The 21,743-nt window shown below is 39.8% G+C and overlaps 1 protein-coding gene and 1 pseudogene across 1 annotated transcript; both read right to left on the bottom strand.

Annotated features, from left to right (window-relative positions):
- Nucleotides 1–1,664: 1,664 nt before the first annotated feature.
- Nucleotides 1,665–2,603, bottom strand: LOC128101535 (olfactory receptor 4F6-like; annotated as a pseudogene).
- Nucleotides 2,604–9,325: 6,722 nt separating this feature from the next.
- On the bottom strand, nt 9,326–10,264 carry LOC128101529 (olfactory receptor 4F15-like). Its single transcript, XM_052724765.1, has one exon. The coding sequence runs from the start codon at nt 10,262–10,264 to the stop codon at nt 9,326–9,328; it is 939 nt and encodes a 312-aa protein (XP_052580725.1).
- Nucleotides 10,265–21,743: the final 11,479 nt, after the last annotated feature.

Below are 21,743 nucleotides of genomic sequence, written 5' to 3'. Positions count from 1 at the left end.
ACCTAAACTGGGTTCATCGGAACTCACAGAGTCTGGACCTCCAGCTAGGGAGCCTGCATGGGACCGACCTAGTCCCTCTACATATGTGTGACAGTTGTATAGCTTCATCTCATTGTGGGACTCCTAGTGGTGGAAGCAGGTCCTGTCCCTAATGCTTTGGCTGGCTTCCAGGAACCTACTCATACCAGGTTGCCTTGCCCAGCCTTAATCTTACAAGGGGAGGAGCTTAGTCCCAGCTCAACTTGATATGCCATGCTTTGTTGACACCCATGGGAGGCCTACCCCTTTCTGAACAGAAACAGAGGAGGAATATCCACTGGGGGGTTGAGTGGAGGTAGGGCTTGGGAGGAGAGGAGAGAGGGGAAACTTAGGTGGGCATATAAAATAAATGAATATACTTAATTAATAATAAAAATTAAAAAATTCAAAGTCTTTTAAAATTCAAAGTTTCTCAACTGTGGGCTCTTGTAAAATCAAAAGTAAATTAAATAATTTCTTTTTTTAAGAGGGGAGAACCAGGGCATAGTCACAATCTTGATAGAGCAAATCCACATCTAGAATGTGTAAATACCTCAATATAAATCACCTGGGGTTCACTCATGATCTTCTAGACTCCTCCAAAGGGCTTGGATCACTTCTCTGACTCCGCCCTCTCCCACACACACAGCCTGTCTTCTTTGCCCAGGCTGGCTCCAATCCACTTCTGCTGCTGTTTTTGATGCCATTTTAAAAGAGCTGTATATATATTTTTTCTTTTAGAATGTTAGCTCCTCAAAAGCAGGGGCAATGTTTTCTGTATGTTCTATTGTGGCTAGTACACTGCAAATGCTCAATAAATATTGGTGATGGGAGGCAGAGGGTCTCAACAACGAGGGTGATAAAAATCCCAAGCACTGTTCTATGGCTTATTTCATTATGATCTGATCACATTCAGAAATATCAGCCATTTTGGACAAATCATCCCAAATACTGCATTCAAATAAAAGTGCAGTGGAGGGGGAGGTTGTTTTAAGAGAAATGAAATCACATGCATTTGTGGTGCCATGATGCATCTTCATTCACAACTCATTTACCTTGATTTTGCCTCAGTTCCCAGGCCAAGGAGAATTAAGCTAAGGACAGCAGGATGTCATCTCATTCAAGTAAATTACAAACGATCCCTGAAACTTGTCACATTTGTCTAATTGGTTATTCATATGCATTAGACATTGCTAAACTAGTTTGATTCTGAAATTGTGATACTTACCTGCTATTCGTTATTGGTTTTTTTAAATGAATAATGCCCAATAGATGAAGAAAGATTTGCAACCTAAAATTTTCCACCCCTTGGAATTTGAATAATAAATTTGTTATTTAGCTTATTTCCCTAATTGTTCCCCCTTCAAAAAAATGTGATTTTATAAATGTGTTCTTTAACAGTTACCACTATTGCATTGGTCATTGTGGTGGGGTAAGATTATTGGTGGGCTAAGCCTGGCAAACTCTTTTTGTCTTCAAGTCTGTTGAATAAACAGTTAATAATATCCAAATTCAATACAGGCAGAAAACAAGCAAGGTTACATCACATATTAGTACACAGCAACATTCTGGTTAAATATAACATAGTTTATATAGTACATAGCCATCTGAAATTCTACTTGCATGTTCACGTATCTTCAATATATTTAAGAAAGCTTACTATAATCCATAAGCCGAGTGCATAGTCTTCTCATTGCCACCTTCATATCTTTATTCCTAAGTGTATAAATTACTGGATTTAGAAAAGGAGTAATAATTACATCGAAGATGGCAAGAAATTTATCCAGATGTGATGTTGGAAATGATCACATGTAGAAGAAGATTAAGGGTCCAAAGAACAAAATGACCACCATGACATGAGCTGACAGAGTGGAGAGGGCCTTGGCTAAACTCCCCAAAGATTTCTTTTGAACAGTCATCAAGATAAACATGTAAGAGATGATCAGAATTAAAAAGGAGGCTACAGAAATGAACCCACTGTTGGCAGTAACCATAAATTCCAGTGCATTGGTGTCCATACAAGCAAGTTTAATAAACCGAGGAAGGTCACAGAAAAAGCTGTCTAATTCATTAGGGCCACAGAAGGGTAAGTCTACCACAAAAAGCAACTGAGTCACTGAGTGGATGAAGCCAATAATCCAAGAAGCAACTAAAACCAAAATGCACTTTTTTGGACTCATGATGGTCAGGTAGTGGAGAGGCTTACATATGGCAACATATCGATCAAAAGCCATGGCTATGAGCAGCATCATCTCAGCACCTCCAATTGCATGGATCAAAAAGATCTGAGTGATACAGCCCCCAAAAGAGATGGTTTTGTGCTTTCTGAGAAGGTCGTAAATCATCTTGGGTGCTGTTGATGATGAACATATCAAGTCAATGATGGAAAGATTGGCTAATAGGAAGTACATAGGAGACTGTAAATGGGGGTCTGAAGTTACAGTTAGTGCAATAAGAAAATTTCCCAACAGACTTGCCACGTAGAACACACAGGAAAAGAGGAAGAGGAATAGCTGGATTGTCCATGAGTTGGAGAGTCCCAGGAAGACAAACTCAGACACCACAGAGGAGTTTGCTTCATGCATTGCCTTTGTTGGCTGTGACAACCTTCATGCTTTCTGAAATAGGAGAACAATGAGAACCTCTGATTTAGGACAAACAGTGCTCAACTGACAAAGTCACATGAAAGACTAGCATGCCTTTGATGCCTTTGGAGAGAGTTATGTATAAATAGTGAAAGAAAAAGAGGCCATAAATTTGAAACAAAGCAAGGGGGTGGGAGATACATGGAAGGGATTAGTGTGAAGAAAGGAGGAAAGTGATGTAATGATATTCTAACTTCAAACAATAAAAAAGTGCTTCTTTCAGGCCAGACCCAAAAAAGCAATTACTACTCCTCTCATATATCTCATTGTTTAAAGTATACCAAAACTTAGCCATTCCATTTACTTAGATAAATTTTTAAAAATATATTTTTTATATTTTAAAAATATAATTTTATAGGCATATCTTTCAGATGTAGCTAAAAGGTTTTTTGGATATTAACTGTCAATTTTTTTTATATCAACATGGTAACTGTCAAATTCTTAAGTTACTGTGTTTTCCATAATTTGGCAATTCTTTAAGATATTAATATTATGTATAGGATCACATTAAAAGCCTATAAATACATTTCAGGATCAGAGAAGAGGAAACAGTCTTCTTTTTTCTATATTGAAATGACAAGGAGACAAAAAAGGACCGAGGATGCAGGTTTATAGCACTTACTGTGATTTGGAGAAATTAAAGCAAGCTGTGGACACTCTGGAGCAGATTCTGCCTGATGCCCAGTGGAGGAAACAATGGAAAATATCAAATGAAATAGACAACCAGAATGAGAGCCATGTGTCATGATCCCCACAAAGAAGTGAGAGCAAACATGTCAGCAGATGTAGTGAGGACCTGCCTCCTTGTAGGTAAAGACTCTGCAGTTCATTCACAACTAAATTAAATGCATGCCAAATATCAACACAATAGCCTCTTCTTATTAATTAGATGGGAGTTTAAATACCATAGTTTGGGAATGGATGGAGAAGCAAGCATTCTCACACCTGATGGCAGAAAAATGAAGTGATTAAGTTTGAAATGCCTTCTAAATTTTTACAAAGGTGTTTGCTTTGGTTCAGCACTTCTACCTCTAAGGTTCAAAACTGGTGAGTATATTCACATATATATTCATGTGAGTAAGGTAGACAATGAAAGAATATGTTTTGTTATTTTGTCTAAAGCACTATTTTTCAAGCTCAATGGCTCAAAAATGGCTTCAGTATGTGACATAGAATATTAGATAAATAACTCATCTCATAATGTTGTAATTTTAGTCTTTCAAGTTAGCAAAGGTGTAAAAGTGGATAAGCTACTATGGTTTGTAAAAATCTGGAAAGCAGGTGTGTTGGTTTGTTAGTAGATTGTCCAGCTAGTCAATGCTCTGTCTCTACTCAAATCCCAGTTCTCCAGGTTTCAAACTTTCTATTTGTTTAGCAGAATGGCTCTGCTTTAAAAGAGGGCAGAATTGGGGGTGAGGCTGATGCTAGGACAGAGGGACACTCTCTTCAATCTTCAGTGGTCCCCATTGCAGAGGACAACATCCACACAGCCCATTGAATGTGGAGAGGTTGAGCTGGTGCCCGTATTGAGCCCTCACCTGTGCATTCTAGTTTCTTTGGTGAGGGAAGGTACTCTGCAGGCTACTGAAAGAGGAACATAAATGCCATACACCCACAAACCCCTGGACCTACAATCTGTCCTTCCTGCAAGGTGTGCTGGGTAAGGGGTGGCACAGCACTTGTGGGAGTAGCCAACCAATATCTGAAGTCCATGCCATGAGAGGGAGCCCATGCCCTACACTGCTTGGGATAGCTAGGAACCGGAGACTGGATAGCCCAGAGACCTAGGGTAGAATCAAAAATGACTGGTGAAAAAAAATCAGTGAAGTGATTCCTAACAATATTCTTCTATGCTCATAGATTGGTGCCTTGTCCAGTCATCATCAGAGAGGCTTCTTGTGGCAGAAGATGGGAGTGGATGCAGACCCACAGTAGACATTAGGCAAGAGAGAGAGTCTAAATGTGTGGTCTCCATTGGATCCTTCCACTCTGCACATTGGGATCCCCATGGAGGGAGCGAGGAATGACTGTAGGAGTCAGAGGGGATGGAGGACACCAGGAGAACATGACTCACTGAATCAACTAAGCAGAGTGCATATAGGCTCACAGAGACTAAAGCAGGAAGCATGGTGTCTGCATGGGTCTGCACCAGGTCCTCTGTGTGTATATTATGGTGTTTTTGTGGGACTTTTGCCAGTACAAGTGGGTGTATCTTTGACTCTTTTGCCTGCTCTTGGGACTCTTTTCCTCCTATTGGGTTGCCTTGTCCAGCCTCCATATGAGGGCTTTCGCCTTGTCTTATTATTTCTTTTTTTCTTGGGTTTGGTTGTTGTCTCTTGGAGGCCTACTCTCTTCTGAAGGGAAACTGAGGGGAAGAGGAGAGGAAGAAGGTGGGAGGAGTGGATGGTGTGTGTGTGGGAAACTCTGGTCAGGTGTATTGTTTGATAGAAGAATCTATTTTCAATAAAAAGGCAGCAAAGTTCGTCAGACTATGCTTCAGCAAAAATAGATTGAAGTCATATAGTTAACTGAATACAGTTTATTAATGAGGATTTGGACCTCAGTCCCACTGTCTTTGCAGTGTCCTAAATCTCAGACTGTGCTCATCACTGAGCAAAAGTCTCTGCTCACACTCCACTGCTAAGTGTAAAGTGTAAGAGAAGGACAAGCCTCAGAGACCTTCCAGAGGCGTGCATTCCCTCCTGTGCTCAGGGCAGTTTATCCTTTCCTGAGTCAACATAAACAGGCAATGAACTTAAATCATGTGAAATTAACACTGATGGAGCAGGTTGATAATGCTGGTGTCTTTGTTAAAATCTCAAATCAACATCTGAAGCTGCTCAGGGAAAGACTGGCTATTCTTTACTTGGTAAACTTTTTTTTCTGAGTTATTTAAAAAGTTGAATTAAAGCCGGGCGGTGGTGGCGCACACCTTTAATCCCAGCACTCGGGAGGCAGAGGCAGGCGGATCTCTACGAGTTCGAGGCCAGCCTGGTCTACAAAGTGAGTTCCAGGAAAGGCACAAAACTACAGAGAAACCCTGTCTCGAAACCCCCCCCCCCAAAAAAAAAGTTGAATTAAATTAGAGTTTTTGGATAGTGCTGAAAATTTCCTTGGAAGAGTTCCATATGATCACCACAAGCTTCTCCACTCTTTCTTCTTCCCAAGAGAGACAGAGAGAGCCCAGGACATCGGTCAGTGTCCTAGAAGTTGTGTGGAGAGGCCATTAGAGGTGCATGCTTCCACAGGAGTCCTCAGTGCTGCCAGGACAGACTGGAAGACTGCTGTCACCCAGTGATACTTTGCCAAGTGTCTGTGATGCTCTTTTGATTCTAAACTAAGGAAACAAAGGTCCAGGAAGGTCGAGGACTCTGCTTAAGCCACAGAACAAATCGTTGCAAATCTGGAGCAAGCATGTTTGCCTCTTGGCCTCATCAGTTCCAGATTTATTTATTATTTCATTCCACCTGTTTATTTTGATCTAATTATTCTATAATTTGTGTCCTGTTGTGGCCCTAGGGATCACAATCTATCACTTGAACAACATTATAAGAAGAGAGGGTTCTGAAAGTTTCACTATATAGGAATAATGAAGGTTAAGTCAATTGTTTGCTAATCATCCCAATTTGATGATACAATATGATTATGTGTCTTAACAGTTTATTGTATACCTGCAAATACTGCATTTACAGTTAGAATTCAGCCCTTCAACCTATATATATGAACCCTAGTTTCTTTACTGTTGTTCAAGATTATTGATATTTTCTCTATCTGGCTATACTTTAACTCTTATCTTATTCCTTTTGTGGAATGCACACGTAAGACTTCCTGAAAATGCCACTGGAGTAACCTCTACCATGCCGAAAATCTCACGACTTTGCTCATTCCTCTGACTTGTACACTTTAATTGGTGGGTAATATGTTGCAATTTCCGTAATTAATTTATTTCTTCTGGTTGATTAGATTGTTTTCCTCTGCGCTATGTGTTTCCACTTCAAATTCTAATTTTTCTCAAATACAATTTCTACCAGTGGGATAGTCAGAAGTACAAGGATGGGCTGGATAGGGAGATCAAAATGAGCAAAGTATAATACATACATACATACACACATACACACACACACACACACACACACAAGTATGAATCTCGGCATTTTGTGTGCTAAGTAGGGAAAATAATGAAAAGGCAGTTTCCATCCCTCTAACCTACCTGGATCAGTGTTGGAATGATCCAGGTTAGACAGCCCGAACCTGCCAAGCTCTAGGCTATGCCATGGCTTGGCATAAAAAGTCAAGTGTAATCCCTCCACAGAGGGAAAGGTGGCTAATTAGCAGCATGGGAAAGTCACTTCAGTGTTGCCATAGAACTCTGGGACTGCCATTTTGAGTACATTTGGCCAAGGGAATTGTTTCCTAGGGTCACAGAAATTTGGCCAGAGTCAAAAGAAAACTGATAATGGGACACTTGAGGAGAAAGAAGGGAGACTATAGAATTATTTTACTATAAAAATTTACTGCTAAGTTTTATCCCCTTTGAATAGTAAAGCAATGAATATTTAGTGACATATTAAAATGATAGAATGTAAATCTCAATTAATGTATTTTATCAAGTTGTTTTGTTTACTATTTTACAATGGTATGTGAAGATATAAAATGCATTTAGAATTTATAAGTACAGGTGAAGGGACTCATTTTCCTGCAAGCAGTAGAGTATTTTGAAATAAAACAAGGTTGCTTGTTTTTACAGCCTAGATCTTGTCAGATGGTGTCTTTGGTCTCATTGGTCGGTCTTTTTTGTTTTAGTTTCCTTATCTATAAAACAAGAATGAACATATTACCTACCTTGTTTTTGCTAGAATTGAATCAGTGCATATAAAAACCTGACATGTTATATACATATAATACTTGTTGAAGGTGGTGCAGAAGGGACCTGTGGGTGGTTGCAGGTAGAAAGAGTCCTGGTGGAAGCCAAGAATTGGCTGTGGTGCAGGCATGGGTGGCCAGAGTAGGCAGGGTCACTAGCTGTGGGACCTGGGCTTGATCTGGAGAGTTATGAAAAAGATGTGATGGGTAGGTCAGCTGTACTCACCAATCTTGACCATGGAGGACTTGGGACATCGGGGTACCAAGTGGGTGGTTATAAAATTGAATGTTTAATAATTTCAAACAAAGTTTATGTCAGATTATCATTAGTCTTCTTGCCCTTGGTGTTTCATTCGCTAGCCTGTTTGGAACTGTCATAGCTTTCACCCCATCAGCATCCCCACAGGATTTTAAGAGCCTATCCATTGTTTTAGTTCAGCTGCAACCACAGTCATTGCTTCCTATAAGCTTCATTTTTCACCACCACCACCACAAAAATGTTTATTGAACGCTTATTAAAACAGGGAAATATAACAATAAAAAGGAGTTATGCTCATCTTCAATAGTAAATTGCTGGACATAATCCTCTAGGCTTCTCTTGGAGGTTTAAGAACACTATATCCTACTTTCTCTTCTAGCAGGTTCAGAGTAGCTGGATTTATGTTGAGCGGGAGATCCCAGCTGGATCAACAACAGAGAGGGAGAACAAGGAATAGGAGACCATGGTAAATGAAGACCACATGAGAATAGGAAGAAGCAAAGTGCTAGAGAGGCCCACAGAAATCCACAAAGATACCCCCACAACAGACTTCTGGCAATGGTTGAGAGACAGCCCGAACTGACCTACTCTGGTGATGGGATGGCCAAACACCCTAATTGTCGTGCTAGAAACCACATCCAACTACTGAGGGATCTGGATGCAGAGATCCATGACTAGGCCCTGGGTGGATCTCTGGGAGTCCAATTAGCGAGAATGAGGAGGGTTTATATGAGCGAGAATTGTTGAGACCAAGGTTGGATAAAGCACAGGGACAAATAGCCAAATGAATGGAAACACATGAACTATGAACCAATGGCTGAGGGGTCCCCACTGGATCAGGCCCTCTGAATGGGTGAGACAGTTGATTGGCTTGATCTGTTTGGGTGGCATCCAGTAAGAGGGACCGGGTCCTGTGCTCATTGCATGAGTTGGCTGTTTGAAACCTGGGGCCTATGCAGGATCACTTGGCTCGGCCTGGGAGGAGGGGACTGGACCTACCTGGACTGAGTCTACCAGGTTGATCTCAGTCTGTGGGGAAGGCTTTGCCCTGGAGGAGATGGGAATGGGGGGGGCTGGGGGGAAGGTGAGGGGGACAGGAGGGGGGAGAACAAGGGAATCCGTTGCTGATATGTAGAACTGAATTGTATTGCAAAATAATAATAATAAAAAGAACACTATAACTGGTAGATTGAGTGGAAAATCAACTTTGTTTTGAAGTATTTTACATAGTAATTATAAAAGGAACAGGTGGAAAACATTCCTTAATTTATTTTGCAAAATCATCAAGGTAAAATACTGTACAGAATTATGACTATTAAATACTTTCTAGGAAGCATCCAGCACAGGGTCTGAGCATAGAATCTCCAATTCTAACTCTTGGTATCCATGTTGATGAAGGTACTAATGACAATAACTTGGCAAATTCCTAAATGTAACCTGGTACACAAACTAATGGAGAGCTGAAATACCACTGACTTTATTTTCCTTATTGTCATTGAGTGCAGAGTTACACTTTTACTGTTTTTTTTTTTTAAAGTACTTAGGATACCTTCCTGTACCTAAGAATCTGGTAGCAGAGTTTCCTCATTGCTGCTTTCATCTCCTTGTTCCTGAATGTGTAGATGACTGGATTCAGAAAAGGAGTGAGGACTGCATCAAAAATAGCAAGAAATTTGTCTAAGTGTGATGAAGGGAAGGGCCAGGTGTAGAAGAAGATTAACGGTCCAAAGAACAAAACCACCACAGTCACGTGAGCTGACAAAGTGGAGAGGGCCTTGGATATGCCACCTGAAGAGTGCTTCCTAACAGTTACCAAAATGAAGATATAAGAAATGATCAGTATGAAGAAGGTGCCCACAGAGATGAGTCCACTGTTGGCTGTGACCATGAACTCCAATTTATTAGTCTCTGTGCAAGCAAGTTTAATGAGCTGAGGGAGATCACAGTAAAAACTGTCCAATGTATTAGGTCCACAGAAGGGCAAGTCTACAACAAAAGCTAGTTGGGCCACTGAGTGGATAAATCCCAGGATCCAGGCTACTGACAAAATTAAAATGCATATTCCTGGTCTCATGATGGTCAAGTAGTGCAGAGGTTTACATATGGCTATGTATCTATCAAAGGCCATGGCTATGAGCAACACCATTTCTGTGCCTCCAATAGCATGAATAAAGAAGATCTGAGTTATACAACCCCCAAATGAGATGGATTTGTGTTTTCTAAAAAGATCATAAATCATCTTGGGTGCTGCAATAGAGCAAACCCCCAGGTCAAGAAATGAGAGATTGGCCAGCAGGAAGTACATTGGGGAGTGCAGGTTGGAGTCAGCGGTCACAGAGAACACAATGAGGAGGTTCCCCATCAGACTTGCTGAATAGAACACAGAAGAAAATAGGAAGAGAAGTAACTGGATTCCCCACGTATTGGAGAGTCCCAGGAACACAAACTCAGATACAACAGAGTAGTTGTTTCCATCCATTGCAGTGGAGAACAGAGCTGTATTCAACAAAACCTGAAAAATTCAGAGAAGAGAAAAATCAAGCTTTGTGTGGAGTTAGTAATTACATCAGTTTCAAACTATAAACAAAACACATTGCTGCATAGAATCAATACACCTCAGCATAATTGTAGAAAATTGGCAGTCACTCAGTGCCATGAGCTACCACATCTAATGTCCTTTATTTTCTAACATTATCCAAATAAAGATTGGGGAATACTTGGGGATAAGTATTAGAAAAGAACAAATGACTGGCCTGAAGAAAGGCTATGAGAAGACTGAAGATTCACTGGAAATAACAACATGGGATGAAGGAAATGAGAAGAACCCCCCTGATTTCTCTCTCCCAGTTTGTTGCTCCTGCCCATGGTGTTTCCCAAATACCAAGGAGTTTCTGTTGATCTTTGTTTTTCTTATCTCTTCGATTGCTCCAGTTAGCAAAGTGGTACAGTACTATTATTCCCATTAACGCTGTCTCGTAGTTAATTTTATATCAAACCATATTCACCTTTTCCATATACATGGAGAAGATAATGTAGAAACCCTAACAACACCCCACTTTAATACCAGTCTAGGGAGTACAAAGGGTTACAAGCTTAGGTTGTAGATGCATCAGAGTAAGAACACGGTCAGAAAAGATACTTAGGATGCAGAAAAAAGCATAGATTATGTGAATAAAATACATAAAATTCCATTTTATAATGAAGTTTATTAACAATTTCTACATGATTCATACTTGGGGATCATTTCCACACTGTTTTGTCTTTTCATACTTCATTGCATGGTGGAAAGAACACTATTTGGAGTGAGAAAAGCAGTATCACATCCTAGCCCCAAGTCTTTGAGAACTCAAGGAAGGTTTTTCTTCCATCCCTTCCACATTTCATTCACTGCCTGCCTCCCACTTAATTGTCTGTTAAATTGAAGGGGCTGAGTGCAGATGATAAATAATTATCCCAAGTCTAATATTTTAGTTATTTTATAATATAATACTAGCCTGCTATGCAATGAAACTCTTCATAATGATGGTATCCTCTTCTCTTTGGGCTGCTACTATATCCACTCTTGTTCCTTGTTTGTAGTTATTTATATTTCATATTCTATAGAAGACCTTTCCCCAGATCAATCTACTTCTTATTCCTTTTGTTATGCAGTTAGAACACCACCATAAATTTACAGTGTCACTTATCATAGCCCTTTGTGATCAATGAACAGGCACTTACTAGATGTCTACCATACCCAATGTTCACTGAATTTTTGAAGTAGTAACACATTCGGTACCCGTTAGTCTTCTATTTAAGCACACAACAATGTAAATAATAGTAAGATTGCCAAATAAGTAATAAGCACCTATAATTTTTCTGAAGTAGGAATGATACCTGTGAGTCAGCCTGATGATGGTTGCAGTCTGAAGGAAAGAAGACTCCATGCTGCAGGTTCAGAGATAGCTCTGGTTCATTTCAATATACAACTCATATCTGGGCTTAAAGATTTCCTGACACAGCCAAGGAATCTCTGCAGCAGTCCCCAGTTGACAAAATCTCTATGAAAGTAATGACCCAATTCAAAACAAAACCAGCAACAACTACGTGCATGGCACCATACTTTCTTCCACATACTATCTTTGTCTGATACTGCAAGAGTTGATGTTATTCATAGAAGAATTTAGACCACAAGAGTAGAAGTAACATTTCAGAACAGTGAGTTGTAAAAACCCTGACAGTCTGATCAGCTTTTTCTCCAATATTTATAGGAGACTTGGCCTTTTCTCATGACTGTTCAGTTATGTGCTGCACCTTAGTGACTGCCTGGTTGCCTTATAGTGACTCACAGTGTGCTTGGCAGATCTAAATGAGAGAAGGCAGGCTGCGTTCGTAATTATCAGGGTTTCTTAGTTTTCGTAAAATGCATCTATAATTCACCACAACTCCTAAAATAAACATGGAAAAGGAGAACAATCCATTCAACACCTGCAGCTCAGAACATCCTGGTTGTTTCCAGGCCATCTTTATCTAGTTCCACATGAAGATCTTTAGCATTTCAAAGAACAGACAGTTCTTTGCATTCTCTGATGCAATGTCAATTCTTACCCACACGTGTAAAGCTGCCTCCTAAACTTCCAGCTCCTTGGTTTTGGATCTCAAACTTAGAGTTAAAAAGGCAATTTAAGTTTCTGACATTGTATCTTTCTTCTTTTCCTTAGTTTATTTTTTTAGCTCATTAATCTTAGTTTAGGCATTTTTTTCTGGTGTAAGGTAATATTTCATTGATTTCTATGGAAAATAATCTATCATTAAAGAACTATTCAATACTGCCTAGTTGGGATGTTAGATATTGTACTCCAATAGGCTGTTTCTATATTTGTCAATAGTGCTCTTAAAGGTTTATTTCCAAAGACTTAAGCATAGTATAGCTTTCTTCTGGTTAGAAGTAGCATTATTTCATGTACTAACATCTACATGAGTGCTGCTACTGTGGGAGACACAGCTAATTGGCCCACAGAGGAGTACTGACCAAATGATACCACAGAGACTTGAGATCACCAGTATGAACTCATTTGTGCAAGAAAATTGTTACCCGGAATCCTGGCAAGTCAATGGAAGAAGCTTTCAATGAGTCACAAAGGAGGGTATGTGAGAGAGACAGAAAGATATATGAATGTAAAAGACCTAAGGTATCTGCATAATAAAATAAAGTTGACTAGACACTTAAATCAAAACTACCTTCTTATTTTTAAGTATTCATGGAGACAGCATATGTGACCAAAAATTTTATATACATTTGTGTATGATACTTATGTATAAATTAAAATATAATTACATCATTCCCCTCTTTCCTTTCCACCTTCCAATTCTTCCCCTGTGTCCTTATCTTGCTATAATTCATGACCTTTTTTCTTTGTTATAGTTACACACACACACACACACACACACACACACACACACACACACACACACGTAAATATTACTTGCTCAGTCTGTTTAGTATTACTTGTGTGTATATCATCTCAGAGCTTACCAATTGGGGCTCATCCATGGGAAAGGCTATTTCTACACTCAGCATTTCTTAATTTCCTGTAGTTTTTTGTGTATGGTTTAATGGAATTTTCCCCTTTCATGTTAGCAGGTTTATCATTGTTGTATTTGTTCAGGTCTTATTTTGGCAGCAACATTATTGAGGTATCATGGTTTAAGCTTCCCTGTTATTTCTAGGAGACATAATATCACAGAGATTTTATGATGCCCTGGCTCTTACAATATTTCTTCCCTTCTTCCATGATGTTCCCTGAGCCTCAGGTGCAGAAGTTGTGTTGTAGATATATTAACAGGGGCTGTGCTCCTCATAATCAGTTGTTCTTTGCATTTTATCCAGTAGTGGCTCTCTGTAATGAGGGGTGGTAGCTACATCGTGGATAGAAGGATAAGTATAAAGAATGCAAGACATGAATTATGACGGTTTAGTAAAATAGAGGTAGTAGGTTCTCTTCTAACATCCATGATCTCACTAGCCCAGGTAGATGGCTAAGTTTACAGTACCAGGCATGGTTTTCATCCTGTAGAATGGGTCTTAAGCCCAATTAGACAGAAGTTGGCTACCACCAATATATGTCTACCCACTATTGCACCTTTAGGAACTTCAAGAAAATATTAAAACTACTTTAAGACTCCACTTCAACCTAATCAGAATTGCCATCATCAGGAATACAAATGAGAACAAATTCTGCAGTGGACTTTGGAAAAGAGTATCTTTATACACTGTTGGTGGGGCTGTACAGTACCATAGCCACTTTGGAAATTAGTCTGTTGACTTCTCAAAAACCAGAAAGAGAACTACCTTAGAAATAGATCTTTCTCTCAGTGTCTGTGCTACTGGTGTTATATTTAGGAAGTGATCTCCAGTGCCAATGCGTTCAAGACTACTTTCTACTTTCTCTTCTATCAGATTCAGTGTAACTGAATTTACGTTGAGGTCTTTGATCCACTTGGACTTAAGTTTTGTGCATGGCCACAGATATGGATCTATTTGCAATCTTCTGCATGTTGACATCCAGTTGTGCCAGCACCGTTGTTGAAGATGCTTTCTTTTTTCCTTGGTACAGTTTTGGCTTCTTTGTTGAAAATCATATGTTCATAGGTGTGCAGATTAATGTTAGGGTCTTCAATTCGATTCCATTGGTCCACATGTCAGTTTTTATGCCAGTACCAAGCTGTAAATTGGACCTCCTGAAATTGAGAAGCTTTTGTAGCGCAAAGGACACGGCCATAAGACAAAACGACAGTCTACAGAATGGGAAAAGATCTTCACCAACCCCACATCTGACAGAGGGCTGATCTCCAAAATATATAAAGAACTAAAAAAGCTAGACTTCAAAATACTGAACAATCCAATTAAAAAAATGGGCTACAGAGCTTAACAGAGAATTCTCAACAGAAAAATTTCAAATGGCTGAAAGACATTTAAGGAATTGCTCAACATCCTTAGTTATCAGGGAAATGCAAATCAAAACAACTCTGAGATACCATCTTACACCTGTCAGAATGGCTAAGATCAAAAACACTGAAGACAGCTTATGTTGGAGAGGATGTGGAGCAAGGGGAACACTCCTAAACTGTTTGTGGGATTGCAAACTTGTACAGCCACTCTGGAAATCAGTATGGCGGTTTCACAGAAAATTGGGAATCAATCTTCCTCAAGACCTAGCTATACCACTCTTGGGCATATACCCAAGGAATGCTCAATCTTACCACAAGGATGCTTGTTCAACTATGTTCACATCAGCATTATTTGTAATAGCAAGAACCTGGAAACAACCTAGATGCCCCTCAACTGAAGAATGGATAAAGAAAATGTGACATATGTACCCAATGGAGTACTACTCAGCAGTAAGAAAACAATGACATCATGAAATTTGCAGGCAAATGGATGGAACTAGAAATTATCATTCTGAGTGAGGTAACCCACTCATAAGTGGATACTAGATGTAGGGCAAGGGATGGCCAGACTGCACCCCACGGTTTTGTAGAGGCTAGCTGACAAGGAGGGACCCTGGGAGGGACACATGGATAACCCAGTGAAGTAGAAGTGGATGGGATCTAAATGAGTGGGCTGGAGGTTGGGGGATGGTGAAGGGCAAGGAATGGGGGGTGAGAACATAGGGAAATGAGAGGGTTGAGCTGGAGTGGGGACAGAGTGGGAGAGCAGGGAAGGAGATACTGTGATAGATGAAGACATCATGGGAGTGGGAAAAGGCAGGGTGCCGGGGAAGCTCTCAGGAATCCACAGGGATGACCCCACTCTGGACTGCTGGCAGTGATTGAAGGGATGCCTGGACTGATCTACTCTGGTGATTGGTCTAGTGAATACCCTAACTGTCATCACAGAGCCTTTATCCAGTGACTGATGAAGGTGGATGCAGGGATCCATGAAGGAGGAATCCAAGTGAATGGAGAGAGGAGGGATTTCGGGGGCAGGAGACTTCGAGACCATGATGGGAAGATGTGTGGAGATGACCAGTCACACTGGTGGAGACCCATGAACTGTAGACTAATGGCTGTGGAGCCCCCATGGGACTAGACTAGGCCCTCTGAATATGGGAGACAGCTGTTTAGCTCAAACTGTTTGGGGGACACCTGGGCAGGGGAATTGGGATCCATCCCTGGTGCATGGGCAGGCTTTTGGAAGCCTGGTGCTTGCGGTGTGGCACCTTGAGCAGCCTTGGTGCAGTGGGGAAGGGCCTTGATTTGGAGGATGTGGGGATCAAGGGTGGCTTGGGAAGGAGAGCTGGGGGGTGAAAGGAGGGAGGAGGAGGGATCTGTGGGTGGTATGTAGGGCGAGTAGAAAATTTCTTAATTAAAAAAATATTAAAAAAAAGAAATAGATCTTTCCAATTGTAGGAGTCAGCAGGGTCAAGGAAATTACAAGAAAACCTACAGAACAACTAACCTGGGCTTATAGGAACTCACAGAGTCTGAACCAACAACCAGTGCATAAGAGTGACCTAGGCCCTTTACATATATGTGACAGATGTGTAGCTTGGTCTACTTGTGAGACTCCTAACAGTGGGAGCAGAGGCTGTCTTAACACTCATAGGCTCTTGAGAAATCTATTCCTCATACTGGATTGCCTTGCTCAGCCTTAATATAAGGGGAAGTGCTTAGTCTTACTGCAACTTGATATGCCATGTTTTGTTGATACCCGTTGAAGGTCTGTCTCTTTCTGAACAGACACAGAGGAGGAGTAATAAGAAGAGGGAGGTGAGTTGGTGCAGAGGGAATAGGAGGAGAGGAGGGAGGAGAAACTGTGGTCTGGATGTAAAATAAATAAATAAATAAAATAAAAAATTAGACTCTTCTATACCACCTAAGCACTCTATATTCCTCTAAAGAGAAACTTGTTCTACATTCATGTTCACTGCTGCTCTTTACACAATGCAAGAAGATGGAATCAGCCCCAGATGTCCATCAACAGAATAACATCAGATAATGTAATTGTGATACATACACATAGTGGAATTTTATTCAATAGTAAAGAGAAATGGAATTTTCAGGGAATGGTTGGAATTATGATAACTATGTTGAGCTGGACAACTTAGGTCCAGAAGCCAAGCAATGTGTGTTTTCTCTTCTTTGTACATAGCCTTGTATACACACACACACACACACACACACACACACACACACGTTAGAATGTCTGTAGAGACCTGGGAGTAAAAAAAGTCTATGACAGGGTGTGTGTGGACCAGAAGCTTTAAGGAGTTTGGGAATGGTAAAACATATGTGATTTGGAAAGTAGAGGAAGGAATACTTGTCATTTGATAAGGTTCAAACAGCAAGGGAGGGTGGATGAAGGAGAAAATGGGAGCAGGTGAAGAGTTACTCAAGTCTAAGCATGTTTGAAGGAGTCACATGGAAACCAGTACTGTTGTGGGGTATTCACCAGAGAAGAATGCTGAGACATGGGTTCAAGCCAATAGAAAGTCTTTATTCGCATGACTACACTAGGTGTTCAAGATCCCAGTGTAGCAAGGAGCCTTTCTCAGGGTGATCTTTTGAGCACAAAAACCATGTTCTGAGTTGACATACTTCAGTTAATGAGAACAGTTAGCCAGAAGTGGATCTACAGAAGCTAAAAAGTAAGGTTAGTATATTTTGAGATTTTTCCAGAATTATGTGGATTTTGATGGATTAGGCCTTTGTTTTAGTTTTTGCAGATGGTGCGGTTTACATGCTGAATGTTCTACATCATGAATGGTATTTCCATCATGGAGTCAGTTGTGATGAGGTCTCAGGGCCTATTAAAGTCTGGGGCCCTGTTACACTACGTTATAAGTTAGTTATAAAATGTAATTAACAAAAGACTTGGAACACAAATATTGTGCATTGGTAAATGTCCATCCCAGAAGTCATGGATTAGTAACATGCCCCAGTGACTGCTGTAGGGCATTTACTTAGGAGTTGTTAGAGTAGAAATTCTCAGAGGCCCACGAAACTATACAGAACGCAACCACTGTCATTGATACCCACCTGAACTGGGCAATAAGACCCCATTGCTGAAGATACCACACACTTTGGCTACAGAATACAGAGAAATCATGTTGGAACTGAATTGGAAGCTTCATCCCTTCTGGATAGCCCTCATAGTACTGGAAGTTGCTGTGTGATAGTCTTCCTCAACTTTATTCTTCGCATGCTAGAATACCAACTTGCTAGGTATCCAGTGCTTACTGGAACAAAGTGACATCACTGTTAGGAAGGTACCCCACTGATTTCTAGTTGGATCTGAAGCTTTCTCTGTAGGAGGGAGTTTCTGGCTGAAGGTCCATGGCTTGGAAAGTCATAGGAGGGAGTGAATTTATCACTTTTGCCTTGCTAATTAGATATGCTACCAAACTGCCTCCTAAATATTCATTGGAACCCATAGGCCAGAGCTGTTCTCAGCCTTGATTAATGAAGCTTCTTTTTGCAACAAATGGCAGTTCTCTTGCAGCAAATACAGATTCATGGCTTTTCTAGGTGAGGAGAAATGAGTTTTGAGTGCTCAGCATTAAATGAAATACTTATATAATTCCCTTACAAGATTCAAAGACCATTACAGAAGAGGGAACAGCAATAATGTAAGAGCTGAACAATAGGGTAGAGGGCTAGGAAATGGCATCTTATGGACAGGACATGACAGAGGCACTCAGGAACTCACAACTTGCTTGCATAGGGCCTGTACAGAACTGAGCCAGTAAATATTCAGTCACAGATGGGGGCAGGGTGGTTGGGTCTCTTCCCAGGTCAGCTAATGAAAGTGGAGGGCTACTGGAGGAGAGGAAGTCATTGTCTACAGTGATGTAGCCCTGGTGAGTTACTCATGCTCCAGTGAATAGCTTCACACTCATGCCCTTGCAAGCAGCCCTGGCTAAACCCAGTGGGTCAAAATGCAAAGCCAAAAACAAACAAAAAAATGGAATGGCTAGAAAGAAAGGGGAGTTAGAGTAGGAGGAGGATAAGAGAGCGTGGAAGAGGAGTATGACTACAAGGTATTACATGCATGTATGATTGTCAAATAATATATTAATTAAAAATTAATCTCTTTTCAAACCTAGAACTTTCAAAGTATAAAATTATATATAAATGGAAATTAAACTACATTTTCTTGTATAAGAAAAATGAATCAATGAAGAAATGAAGAGAAACTAGAAATCTGAAGAAAATATTGTTCACTAAAATATCTTTTTAGACATAAATGCAAATTTTTATGTATTTACTTTTCCTGCTCAAAATACTTTCTAGGATTGGTATGCTTGTTGGACTGATTTTTTGGAACCATTCTCTCATTCTCTTTCCATTTTCAAGTAATTCTCAAGTTATTTGATATGCTGTATAGTGACTCTGATGTGATAGCTGTTTTCTGAAACTGTGTTGCTCATATTTCTCAGACAATAAACTTGAAAGATTTATCTTATTTAGTCTGCAGTAGGAAAATAAATTTTGAACATTTAATATTAGAGATTTGCAATGTAACTCTTAAATACTGAATTTTATTTTAAAACATCATAAAATGCTATATAACCATTGCTTTCTGGATTATATGACCAAGAAATTTGAAAAGCATTTGAAATAGCTAAAGAATTACACTTCATCACATAAAATATCATAAATTTGCTAGAAGTCAGAAGCTTTATTATCATTACTTGATGCATTTCAGCTGTTAACAACACTGTTTACTGATTCATAACTGATGAATTTGTTATTCCTCAGAATCTTTTATGTTAGATTTTGCTCTTGCTGTAGCTACCAGCTGTCTGTACAGGCAAGGTTCTTTCTAGTTTTATTCCACTCTAGATCTAGAGAAACACATGGCTTTGCCACTCATCCTTGGTAAAACATATTGTTAAGAAATGGTCAAAATTTCCTTCACATTTTCTTTAATATACATACAAAAATTGTTCTAAAAATAAAATTCTTCCAGAAGGCAAAGTTCTGTAACTCATGTGCTTATAACACAGTCATTAAAAATCATCAGTGATGCACAATATTTATTAGCATCCATCTAAATATTATTTAGACATTGGTGTATGTATAGAGGGTTTTTTTCTCTGTGTAGCCCTGGCTGTCCTGGAAGTCACTTTGTATATCAGGCTGGTTTTAAACTCACAGAGCTTTGCCTTCTGTTGCCTCTTGAGTGCTGGGATTAAAAGCATCCTCCATCATCGCCTGGCTGTGTACAGAGTTTTGATGTAGAAGATATTTCTTTTTGAGAGTTGTAGTAAAAAGATTTAAAAAAAGCTACTTCAAAATTTCTTTTTTAAAAATGTGGTTTAACAGCTGTCAGACAACTTAAAAAAGTAAAACTGTATGGATTCCTAGGTCATATTATTAACTGGATCTCTGCTGTTTGTATTAGGGTAAATTATATGTCAGTTCACTACAAAGGAAATGTTTTCACAAACTTTCCTGCTTTTCACAACCTTATGGATGTCCTAGGATGAACCTCTTCCCCCTAATCCTCATTTGGTACAGCATCCCACCATGAATATTGACACTTGTTATCTCTGTTTGTCTTTCAGAATTACGTTCAGTGATATAAATTTATTTTTGTCTATGTTTTCAGTGCCTATGCCCCAAACACCAATTCTTGAATCTACTCACTGCTGCTACAAAAACCAGGTTTTGGAGCAAAGAGCTCACATGTTTCACCATCATGATATCTGCATATATTCATATTAATCCAAACACCAGTGTCTCATCACTCTTATAGAAGAAATGTGGACAAGGGGAATAATTGGAATCCTGTGTGGTAGATGGTATAAGAGCAATCACATGACCAAATTTACATTACAGAAAACCTTTGGTGAGATTCTCTCTTGAGAGAGAATCAGGAGACAAAGTGAAGAGAATAACTAAGGGAAGGCATTGAAAAGTGAGAGGAAAGGACACACATACAAGGTTAGAAAGAACTGACAGAAGACTGCGGAATACATCTCATTGGCAGAATGCTTATCTAACACAAACTAGGTCCTGGATTCAATTCCTAGTGTAGAGTGTTGTGGTTGTATCTTATTAAATGAATGCCTAGCTTGTGCAAAGTCCTTGGTTGAATTTCTATTGTGCTGTGTGTGTGTGTGTGTGTGTGTGTGTGTGTGTGTGTGTGTGTACGAGTGCGTGTCTAATCAAAACAAGAAACCAAAGCCAAGAACAAACAAACAAGACCAGAACAAGGAACAAGGATTCCAGCAAAGGGGGAACAGAATTGAAATATCTTTTTGTAGTTCAAAGTTTTCCTGTGTCCCACCTGGTCCCACAGCTTCTAGGACCCAAGTAAACACACAGAGGCTTATATTACTTGCAAACTGTATGGCCTGTGGGTCAGATTTCTTGTTAGCTAGCTTTTACAACTTAACTCAACCCATTTCTATTAATCTATATGTTTTGCCACATCGCTGTGGCATTACCAGTCTGCTGGCATCTTGTTGCTCTTTGGACAGCGGGCTAAATCTCTCACCTCTGCCTATTTCTTTCCTCTCTCTCTCTCTTTGGATTTCCCACCTGCCTGTAAGCTGCCTTGCCATAGGCCGAAGCAGTTTATTTATTAATCAACGGGAACAACATATATTCACAGAAAGACCTCCCCCAGCAACTTTTGCAACTAAGACTGATAGCTCTGCCAAGTTAGAGACAAGCAGAAGAGCCAGGTACTACAGGAAAGAGACAATCTTAGTATGCTACATATGGATTTCTCTTAATATTATTGCCTGGAGTTTGTGACAGAAGCAAGCAGTGGAACCTTTGGAGGATATTATTGGGAGGGGGTGTCATTGAAATAGTTGACACTAAAGAGGAGTGCCAGTTCATTTCTTTTTAAGTTAAATATGGTCTGATACTGAAGCTTTGCTTCAGTAGAATGTTTGTATAAGACACCAATGAAAGATACTACTCAAAGCTCTCAGCATTGTCCTTCTACTGCTTTTCTCTTA

This window comes from Peromyscus californicus, unplaced genomic scaffold (genome assembly GCF_007827085.1).
Source record: "Peromyscus californicus insignis strain IS unplaced genomic scaffold, ASM782708v3 Scaffold_7__1_contigs__length_154581171, whole genome shotgun sequence".
Taxonomy (NCBI): Eukaryota; Metazoa; Chordata; class Mammalia; order Rodentia; family Cricetidae; genus Peromyscus; species Peromyscus californicus.
This window is presented reverse-complemented; position numbering and strand designations above follow the sequence as displayed.